An 11,250-nucleotide genomic window follows, 5' to 3' on the forward strand; every position below is an offset into this window, starting at 1 on the left:
GTACTTATGATTCTCTTTCATTCAGAATGCTTCAAAATATTGGAAGTAAGGCAGGATAATTTGGATGAGTTTAGCTGTTGTAAAGATGTATTTATCTGTAATCTTTTTAAAAGTATGTTTCAATCATAAACAATTGAAAGCTTATGATGGATGCCATATACAACTATCTACATTATAAACATTTAAGTATATTAAAGGAAACTGTAGGAATTCAGCACAAGGGACTTTAATATTTAGTTTTCTTACATCTTATTTTTCTGCTTAATCCTTTAGAATCCAAAGGCCCTGCTGTGCCTTTAAATGTAGCTGACCAAAAGCTTCTTGAAGCTAGTACACAGTTTCAGAAAAAGCAAGGAAAGAATACTATTGATGTCTGGTGGCTTTTTGATGATGGAGGTAAGGCTGTTAATGTATTTTCTTTAACAGTTTTAAACTTATTGGAGTTGTGAGAATAGTACTAAGAATTGGAGTATACTCTTTCTTCACCAGTAGACCCCATTCCAGTTTTGCCAGCATTCTCAAAGCAACGGGATTAATTTCAGAAACAGGTGTTGCACTTAGTTGTCATATCTCTTCATCGTCTCTCACTTTGGGAGTTGATAGGTCCTTCCTTGAGCTCCATGACCTTAACATTTTCTTTTAATATTACAGACCATTTTGTAGAATGTCACTTAAAATTTGGAGTGTCATTTGATGTTTCATCATAATTAATTTTAAGTTATGTATTTTGGGTAGAAATATCACAGAAGTGATGCTATGCTCTTCTGTCTATATCTCATCAGATGGCACATGATGTTGATTTGTCTCATCATTGGTAAAATTACCTTTGACTTTTGCGTAAGGTGGTTTTCACCAGGTTTATACACTGAAGAGTTACTATTTCTCCCTTTTATAATTATATAATTATAATTCGGGGAATGGAGTGTTACTTTGAGACCATGTAAATATACCATTGTTACTACAACTTTTGCCACCATCTTTGGCATCCATTGATATTTCTGCCTGAATTTATTATTGTTGTGGTGGTGTGTTAGTGGTTGCCAAAAGATGACTTTCCAATTCTATCATTTCTTCCTCATTTATTAGTTGGAATTTTACTATAAGGAAGAGCTTTCTCATTATTTCTGAGTGGACTCATGGATTCCTATTCTATTCAGTGGGGTATGATTTGTCAGTCTCATGATTTGTTTTGATATTCAAATTGTCCTGGATTTCCTGTTTTGTCTAACTTTTATGTCCATCTGTCATGTCTCAATCATTCTTTATTTTCTGGTACAATAAGATGTTCCAGGCTCGGTTTTGTACTTACACCAGCTATCGAATCATTCATTATCCAAGGAGCCCTGATTCCTTTAATGGAGAGTGGTATTGAGAAACAAAGATCAGGGTATTAAGATATGCTCATTGTTACTAGGGTTTCACTGCCCCCAGGCCCTCTCAGTGGGCAGATCTAGAAAATGCACATATATATGTTTGTATATGTGCATATAGATTGAAAACCAGTTCCAGTCCAACACTGCAGAGTTCAGTCCAGCTTCTCTCTTTTTATGTTTCTGATTTCAGTGAGAAAACTGGCTCTCATTAGCATCAATGAATATTCTCATTTCTCACCACTCCTGTATGTGAATAATCCAACTCTGCCAGGCCACTGTCCCATTTCGCTCCCTTCCTCACATGGGTCCTGACTCCACTAGATCGCCCACCTAGTTCAGCCCTGCCTTATGGCACCGTGACTAAATCAAGGAAGGCCAGAAAGAAAAATTCTGTTTTCTATTGAGTTGTAGTAAACATGTTTTTAGAGACTAAATTAAAAGTTCTTGATTGAGAAGTTAGCATTAAGTAAATGATTTGTTATATTTTTATGATTCAGGTTTGACTTTATTGATACCTTATCTTCTGACGACCAAGAAAAAGTGGAAAGATTGTAAGATCAGAGTATTCATTGGTGGAAAAATAAATAGAATAGACCATGACCGGAGAGCGTAAGTCTATTTTAAATTGAAGGGCATTTAATTAATGGTACTTTACTATACAATATACATTCGATAAGATAAAAATTAGGCAATCCATAAAATGTCAGTCATGTTGCTCTGTTCTATACTGAAGCTGAAAATTCTAGTTAAACAAATAAAACCCCATTCTCTTTAATTTAGTCTATGTTTAAGTTATACTTAGTTTTATCGATATATAACATTTTTTAATATATTGACATTTTAGAAAGTCTTTATTAAATACTTATGGTATTAAAGTGTTAAGCAGCTTTTTTTTAAATTTGGGGAGAAAGTACACAAAGATTACATATTCATATATGGGATACATTTTGTAGAGTTCTGGACAACAGAAATGCAGGATGCCATTTTCATTCATTCTCTTATTTCTGTTTGTATTGTCACAATTCTAGTTCTGGTTTCAGTGCTTCTCTGAATACCTTATGCCTAGTCTCTGACCTTTTCAGCATATATGGTGCACGTTTCTTCTAATTTCATGTTTAGAAAGCAGAGCTTGATAATATGATTCCTCTGCCAAAAATACTTTTAACATCTCTGTAACATACCGTAGAAAGTCTATGCCAAAACATGACAAGGCCCTTTACATGTCCTCCTGTTCAATTTCTATTATCTTCTGTTCCCCCAAATATGCTTTATACTTCAGTTTACATTTCTCTACCTGCCCTAAACATGCATGTGCTTTCAGACTTTTACTCCTTTGCATACTCTCATTTCTCTACTGTAAAAAACTCCTTGCTTGCCTCCCTTTTCTGTCAATATACTACATTCTTTAAAGCCCAAGACAGTTGTCACCTTCTTCATAACACTTTCCCATCACCCCCCTCCCCACTCCCCACTAGTTGTTATATTTCCTTCCTGAATCATGATACCACTCATCACATTCTGGGGCTTGTATTTTATTCTTAGATTTGAGTTTTGTGAGCCCTGTAACACATAGCAGGACTTAGTAGATTTATACCAGAATTCAGCTAGATGTTTATTCATTTCAAACAGTGAATTATGCAAGAAATAGTAGAAATAATTTAAAAGTTAAATCTGTTGCTTGTCTGTTTTCTAGTATCTCAATTTAGAAAACTCATTAAAAATAAAATCCTGTTTTGTTCATTCCTTTTTCTGTTTATATGTTCAACTTTTCTAGCCACGAGATTTTATTGCTAACTATGCCTCCAAAAAGTGTTTATTTACTGAAAAATCAGAAGTTTGTTGGAGCTTTTATTCCATGCCTATCCAAGTCTTCCCTACCCCCTCAAAAAAGACTGTGAACTTAATCTATACCATCAGTCATAGCTTCAGTTTGGGCCTTGAGATATTCATTCTTCGTGGCTGAAGACTAATCCAAAAATAATTAAACAAATAATTATTTACAAGTTTTTACTGAAATCCATATACTTAACTACAATTTGACTAAAATTAATTTAAAAAAAAAAAACTAGTTGCCATTCAAATTTCATTGTTAATGTCACTCTCTGTCCATTCATTATTGGATACTAAGGAGAGATTCAGAGAAAGTAAAAGACTATAACAAAAGTCTCTGCTCAGGGAATTTAGAAATCTGTTTTGCAAATGTACAGTGTGAATTAATTTAGATGGACTTTGTTTAGCACCTGATAGAATTTTCCTATAAATCATGCATTTTAGATATATGGATTCAACCCTAAATAGAATTAAAATATGTATTTATGGCTTTCATGTGTCTCAGTGCTATTCATTTTTGTTCTAGGATGGCTACTTTACTTAGCAAGTTCCGGATAGACTTCTCCGATATCATGGTCCTAGGAGATATTAATACTAAACCAAAGAAAGAAAAGTAAGTTATTGAATAAGTTACTTTGTATATATTTCTGATCCTTTTATAGATAACCTACCCAGACACTTCAATAACAGATCATTCAACTTAATTATCTGGGGGTTTTGCCTTCTGTTAGTTACATGTGAAGTCAGCTTTTTAAATCTAGCACTGATAATTGGCATGCCTATAACAGATGTTGAAGTAAGTTCTAGAGAGCCTCAATTTTCAGAGAATTCAATTACTACTGTTTATAAGTAATTTCTGAAAATAATTGATTCCACAGAAATTCCACATGGTTTTTTAAATTTCCATTGTTTATGCCCACATTCATTATTCTGCATCTTAAATGTTTACTATCTGCCCTTTCTTCTCTTTGAAATGTTCTAGTACCTTTTCTTATACTACTTTTATTTAGTGGTACTTGAATGGGGAAAGCCTTTGAGTGTTTTGAATAAAGGAGCGACATGATTTGACATACTGCTCAAAGGGATCATTTTGGCTTCTGTGGTGAAAATGTACTTAGGTCGAGGCGGGTGGTCATAGGAGCAGGGGTAGATACTGATCCGAGTAGTTAAGAGTGTAGAGGGGAGCACAGTCAATGGAAAACACTAACTCTTCAAGTTATAACTTAGCATTTAAGATCTTAATGTTAAGTAATTCAAAATAAAGATAATCGTCAGTATCCTTTCCATTTTTTTAAGTATTGTAGCTTTTGATGAAATGATTGAGCCATACAGACTTCATGAAGATGATAAAGAACAAGATATTGCAGATAAAATGAAAGAAGATGAACCATGGCGAATAACAGATAATGAACTTGAACTTTATAAGACCAAGGTATTCTTTCTCTTCTGGTTCCTTTTCATTAATCTTCCATGTGATTTTTTAAATACTTAACACATAAATAAGTATCAAGAACTGCAATTTGTTATGGGGGGACCAGTTCTGTGAATTAAATCTACTTTATGTTGCATTTATACATGGACAGTGTAAAAAATTAATTTTTTTAAAATTAGAGAACAAATTTTTGTTACACCAAAATTGGTTTCTCTTTGTCTACTTATAGTTTTATAAACCATACTAGATTTTCAGATGGTCTAGGAATGACTTTGTCCTGCTTCGTTTCAGACATACCGGCAGATCAGGTTAAATGAGTTATTAAAAGAACATTCAAGCACAGCTAATATCATTGTCATGTAAGTAATACATAAGATTTTCTTGGGTATTTATTTTATAATAATGCAATTAGGATGCATTTAGGTAATTATCATAACAGTTCATTCTGGAATTTATCCTTTTTCCCACCTTTTAAAAATTTTTTAGCATAGCCATCAAACATGTGGGGTATGAGAGCCCAAAGTCAAAATTTGAACCCCAAGCAGGTTCTTCATGGAAATAACCCCAAAAAGTTACTAGCGGTTCCTGACTGAATCCACCCCAAGTTCCCACACACAGACTTTACATACAGATTCACTGTCCTTATGTTGAATGTAGATGCTAATGTTAGCTCTGGCTTTTCCTCCACAAAACCATGTTAGCTTGATACTGAACCCAAATTTTCTCAGTCCCGGAGCGTAAGTCCTTAAATAGGTAAGGAAAGCTCAGGTCTTCAGAAACCTGCCAAATGATGAAATAAAATAACACCGAAAGATTGTTATTGTGATTAATAACAACTATTTAATACACTAGAAAATTTTAAGTTTTGCTGCTGATGATCAAATATCTGTAATGGAAGATGCTAAACATAGAAATCTGGAAACACTCTCTAGAGCAATTGGTGCCTACTGCCATTATCTAAAAATAGAAATGAAAGCCCAGAGAGTTGAGAAGATAAAAATTAACATGTAGAGTTGTTTGAGTTTTCTTTATCCATGTATAGTTTCCACTTTCTAAATTCAGATGGAAGCATCCTTTTCTTCTAAAACAAATTTTTTTCCTGTTTAATAGTTGCTACTAAATATTTCAAATAACTCAAATTTCTTGATTTATAATAACATTTCTCACCAAACTGAGATATGTTGGTATATATATATATGTTTTATAAAAATACATTAAGAACCTTAAGTTCCTTTATTTGTTTTAATTTTTATTTTTCAATTAGAGTTGACATTCAATAGTTTATACTAGTTTCAGATGTAGAGCATAGTGTTTAACATTTATATTTACGAGGTGATCCCTTAGTTATTACAATATTATTAACTATATTGCCTATGCTATACTTTACATCCCCATAAAAGAATTTTGTACTTACTGAAGAAGGAGAAATTTGGGGGTTAATGTTAAGTACCAAGTGTGTTATGGTTTATAGAAATTTATTTGCTATTCTTATGAAGAAAAATTTTTAAATATTTTGTTCAAACTTAAAAAATTGGAATAGTGTTATGGCAGTATAGTAGTTGCCATACTATATGCAGAATTTCCCTGCACTTAAAAATATTTTGCAACTATAGTAATTTTTAGTTACTATTATTGTGACTTAATTTATAATTTTTATTACATTCTATTCTTCTCAACTCAAATGAATAGCTTAATTTCCTTTCTCTTTTTGACACCAGGAGTCTCCCAGTTGCACGAAAAGGTGCTGTGTCTAGTGCTCTCTACATGGCATGGTTAGAAGTTCTATCTAAGGACCTACCACCTATCCTCCTGGTTCGTGGGAATCATCAGAGTGTCCTTACCTTCTATTCCTAAATGTTCTACAGAGTGGACAGCCCTTCAGATGGTACTTCAGTGCCTAGTGAAGTAACTGAAATCTTCAATGACACATTAACATCACGATAGCAAACTGTGACTTTTCTTTCACTATTTTATTAATTTGAAAGCACACAGAGAAGTTGTCCCATTGATGTGTGTGTATGGAGACTTCAGCATTAGTCAGAAACATATCTCAATCTTAACGAATGATGATTCCTTGTTATTGGACTGAAGCTCATGAGAGTAAAGTTTTCCTTTGCTACTTGAATAGCAATAAAAACGTGTTGTTTTTTGATTGATGAAAGGAGTACAAAAAGCCTTTAGCCTTGAGGTGCCTTCTGAAAATAACCAAATTTCATCCATATATCCTTTTTTATAAATTTATAGAATGTCAAACTTTGCCTTCAGCTATTTTTATTTCTAGTCTCTTCCATCTTAAAATGGACACTACTTTTCTTTTTCCATTGACCAATTAGTGTTGAGTACTGTATGTTTTTTACTATTTTTGTAAAGGTATACGTTTAGAAATTAAAGGTGAGAATTAGGGCAAGTTAATGAAAAATGCAAAAAAAAAAAAAAATGGGAACCAAAAAGTGACCCCAAGTTTAGGTTTGTATGAGTATGTTTAAATGTAGATCTAGGGAAAAAAAGGCCCAATAAACCCCTTTTTTGTTAACTTCTAAGTGGCTCTTATTTGTATCTTTATTTGATTATTATCTCTTGAAACCTTAGGGAAGTTTGAAGATTTATCCAGTACTTCTATATACCATGCTGAAATATCATATATTGTAATTCTTTAGATCATTTGTATTTATTAGAAGAGAGATCTGTCCTAATTTTGCATTTTTCTCAAATCTGAGGGACTTTTAAGAAATGCTAGAAATTTTTTTCTGAAGGAAAATTAGACAAAGCTATGCCATTTCATAGACTATTTCAGTAAATACCACATGGAGTTTCACTATGCCATCCTTTATAAATCATTAAAATAATGTCTCAAATGGTTAAATGGACCACTGGTTTCTCAGTGAAATGTTTTTAGGTTTAATTCATTCAATTGTCAAGTACACTTAGTCTTAATTAATATACTCAGGTTTGAACAGATTATTCTGAACATTTAAATTTAATCCATTCTTAATACGTTAAAACTTTTGTGTTAAGAAAAACTGCCAGTTTGTGCTTTTGAAATGTCTGTTTTGACATCGTAGTCTACTAGTATAAATTTGACAGTGCATATGTACTGTTACTAAAAGCTTTATATACAGTTATTAATGTGAAATTTTCATTTTTTATTCAAGGAAGGATTTCCTAAAAACATTTCAAGGGATATATATCTACATATCTGTATGTGTGTATGTATGTATATGCATACACAGACGCACATATGTATATATAACGACATTTATGTTTTGCTGGTTTTTTGCGTTTTAAGTGATCAACATTCATTAGATTAAAAATCTTTTTCTTTAGTAAACATAAGTTCAAAATCAGATTGAAACACAGATTTCGTAGAGAACAGAGGTGTTCATTTGAAGGGCACGTAACTTCACACAGTTATCATTCAGTTAGAAAATGGAGAAATTCTCATCTAAAGTACTGTTCAATGGGTTCACTAGCATAAGTTTCAGTGGTGAAAAACTTATGCAGGTTTTCATGAATCTTGATAGAAATCTATAAAATTACTGTTGTCAGTAGTGCAGTATTTTGCTGCATGAGTAGGAACTAAATTAATATAAAAATGGAGATCTGATAATAATTTTGAATTCAGAACATTAAGAAAATGGAGTAATCATTTTTTCCATAATTTTTTTCTTATGTTGTAACTCATAGCATTGTTCCATTTATTGCAGGTTTTGTAGTGTTTTGGGGTAAAGACAGTAGAAATGTCATATTATTCAGTAAACAATATCATGTTTGAACATTATAAATGAATAATAGGGCATGAACTGAGTGCTGCTATATTGAAATGTGCACAGGTACACTTATTTTTCTTTTTTTAAGTTTTTCCCATTCAGGAAAACATTGTGATCTCTACTGCAGGAACCAAATGTCATGCATCATACATACATGTGTATAAAGTACATAAAATATATCTAAATATGCATAATGGGGGGAGGGTAATATTGTCTGTGAAATAATGTAAGAAGCTTTTCACTTTAAAAAAAAAAAAACGCATTACTTTTAATTAACATTAGACACCAGATCAAAATTTTCAAGGTTATTGTAGTGCTCTAATAAAGTTCAACAATTCTTAGAGATGCTATCTAGTGTTGAAGCTATTCTACTTTATTTTATTTATGCTGAATTTGATTATTTTAATGCCAATTTTTGTTTTTCATTTCTAATCATTGGTGATAACTTGGAAACAAATAATTATGCAATGGCATTTGACAGTTCATTACTCCTATAGGTAAAAATTCAGTGGGTTTAGAGAGAATGGTGTTAAGCTGATTATTAAATGGTGAATTAAATCAAATATTTATTTGTTATATTATTTCATTTGTTTTAGGTTTTCTTTTACATTCTTTTTATATGCTTTCTGATATTATGTATTTTTAAAGACTATGGAAATAATTTAAAGATTTGAGCTGGTGGATGTTTACCAAGTTTGAAAATGTAATATTTTGATAATACTGTACTATAACTGTCACACAAATGCTTTTCTAATGTTTTAACATTGAGTATTGCAGTTGCTGCTTTGTACAGAGGTTACTGCAATAAAGGAAGTGGATTCATTAAAACTATTTAATGTCTACTCTTATATTTTATCTGTTTTACAAATCTATGTCAACTTTGTAATTTAACTTCATTTATATAATTATTATTGGTATCTGAGTTTTTTAAATGGCTTTCACCTTAATATTCATGACTTGGCAAAGTTGTTTGAAATTGTTCACTATCCCTAAGCTTTTGTTATAATCACTGTTAATACTGATAGTGTGATTGAGCCATATAAGATGCAGCTCATTTTGATTTTTTAAAGTAATGACTATTTTGTTTTGTTTTTTAGTTTCAAGTATACAGTCCATTGGTTAGACATTTATATAGTTTATGAAACAATCCCCGATTACTCTATCTTCCCTCTGGCTCTACACAGAGCCATTACATTACTGCTGACTGCATTTCCTATGCCGTGCTCCCCATCCCTGTGACCACCTATCAACTACTAATTTTTACTTCTTTAACCCTTCACCACTTTCTCCCAGCCCTCACACCCCTGAGCTTTTTTATTTACCTTTGGGGCCAAGTCAGACATTTAGGAATGAGGAAAGTAGAGGATTAAATGGGTTCATAGTCCCTAAAGACAATGTGATTCAGTTCTTCCTAAGATTTTTGGCTAAGCTTATTTACAATTTTACAAAGCATTTTCACTTTCTCATTTGAACATTACAGTAGGTGTGTTATAGATGGAGGGCAGCTATTTATCCCTATTTTAACTCTTGAAAAAGCTTGGAGCAATGTAGAGAGTTTCCCAAGGTCATGTGGTAAATCAAGGAAGGATGTTGGCCTAGAGCCCAGGTCTTTCATCCCCAGGGATAGCTCTGTTACACATTTACTGCTACCTGATCCACAACTTAGAGGAACTGAGCTAGATTGGTCATTTCTAAACTCTATACAGTAGAAAATACATATTAATGTCTGCCTTAATAGATCAAAAACCAAATGTGTGTGTCCATTGTATGATCTTTGCTTCTTGCTTATTCTCCAATAAGATACTATTCAGGCAAGTTTATTCACTGCTTTGGAGAGTTAAAAGAGAATTCAAAGGCAACTGTGAATGTGGCATATCAGAGCAACAGTTTTCAAAACAGGAATGTAATTCATCTTTGAACCAGCAGGTTTTTTTTTATCCATTCACCTAGAAGAAAGATAAAAAAAGGTATTTGATACGCTTCTGTTTTTATGTTTATGTAGCAACAGGATGTTTGTAGGGACAGAGCAAATAGTTGGTAGTTTAACTCTGAGTAAATATGGCACAAGTCCTAGGATATACTTATTAGAAGTACTGTTTAGTTTAGCTAGTTCACATTACAGATACACGAAATGTGTTGCTGGATTAACCAATTTGACATACTTTTTTTTGTAACCTACTACAATACCTAAAGATCTATGTCTCATTGCCCTGTATGTGTTTTACATGTGTGATAGGCATTTCAGATAGGCTATTAAATGATACTATTAAGAACTTCAGCCCATTTTTCTCCCTTGAATCTGCCATTGAATTTTGTTAGAAAAGGTAAGAGTTAGAAACTACTGTTTTAAGGAAAACGTGAAGGTCCCTGAATTTGTCACCTCCTGCTGTTGCAGCCTTGTGGCTGCTGTCCTTACAGATCAGGAACTCATTCCCAAATTTTGTTCCACTCTTATAGGAAATGAATGCAAATTACCAAGATATTCTGCCCACCTGTTACAAATTAAAATAAACTTACTTTTTTGATCCATAGAATAGGATCAGTGATCCATGAACATGCAAAAACAGAGGACCCTGACTCAGTACTTGTTAGAATTTCATTAGAATATTGCTGAAGTCTTTAGGGTAGAAAACTGTGGAGATTTTGTCTTGAAAGCGTTAACTTGTCCAGTCTAAAGAAGGGAAGCAGTTTGCTGAGTAATTTTATATCCAGCTCTTATATCTCTAATAACATGTTAAGAAAAAGTTTTAAAATTAAGATGTCAGTATTTTTGATTTGCATATGGTACACATAAAGGCATATGGGACTACTGTAAGATATGATTATGCTTGGTCTTTTATATGCTAAA

The 11,250-nt window shown here is 32.5% G+C and overlaps 1 protein-coding gene across 2 annotated transcripts in view; it reads left to right on the top strand.

Annotated features, from left to right (window-relative positions):
- The window catches only part of SLC12A2 (solute carrier family 12 member 2), an 88,502-nt gene extending 79,269 nt beyond the window's left edge, over positions 1 to 9,233 (top strand). The window contains exons 22-27 of one of the 2 annotated variants that reach the window (XR_002779871.1): positions 272 to 396; positions 1,871 to 1,982; positions 3,730 to 3,816; positions 4,500 to 4,635; positions 4,927 to 4,994; positions 6,354 to 9,233. Coding sequence is in view for 1 of the 2 variants with exons in the window: in XM_011358338.2 (XP_011356640.1) it covers positions 274 to 396; positions 1,871 to 1,982; positions 3,730 to 3,816; positions 4,500 to 4,635; positions 4,927 to 4,994; positions 6,354 to 6,489 (662 nt within the window). In the remaining variant the exon portion in view is untranslated. The remainder of the gene's footprint in view (positions 1 to 271; positions 397 to 1,870; positions 1,983 to 3,729; positions 3,817 to 4,499; positions 4,636 to 4,926; positions 4,995 to 6,353) is intronic. The other variant, XM_011358338.2, reaches the window with a different exon arrangement.
- The last annotated feature ends 2,017 nt before the right edge of the window (positions 9,234 to 11,250 follow it).

Source organism: Pteropus vampyrus, unplaced genomic scaffold (assembly GCF_000151845.1).
Source record: "Pteropus vampyrus isolate Shadow unplaced genomic scaffold, Pvam_2.0 Scaffold39, whole genome shotgun sequence".
Lineage (NCBI taxonomy): Eukaryota > Metazoa > Chordata > Mammalia > Chiroptera > Pteropodidae > Pteropus > Pteropus vampyrus.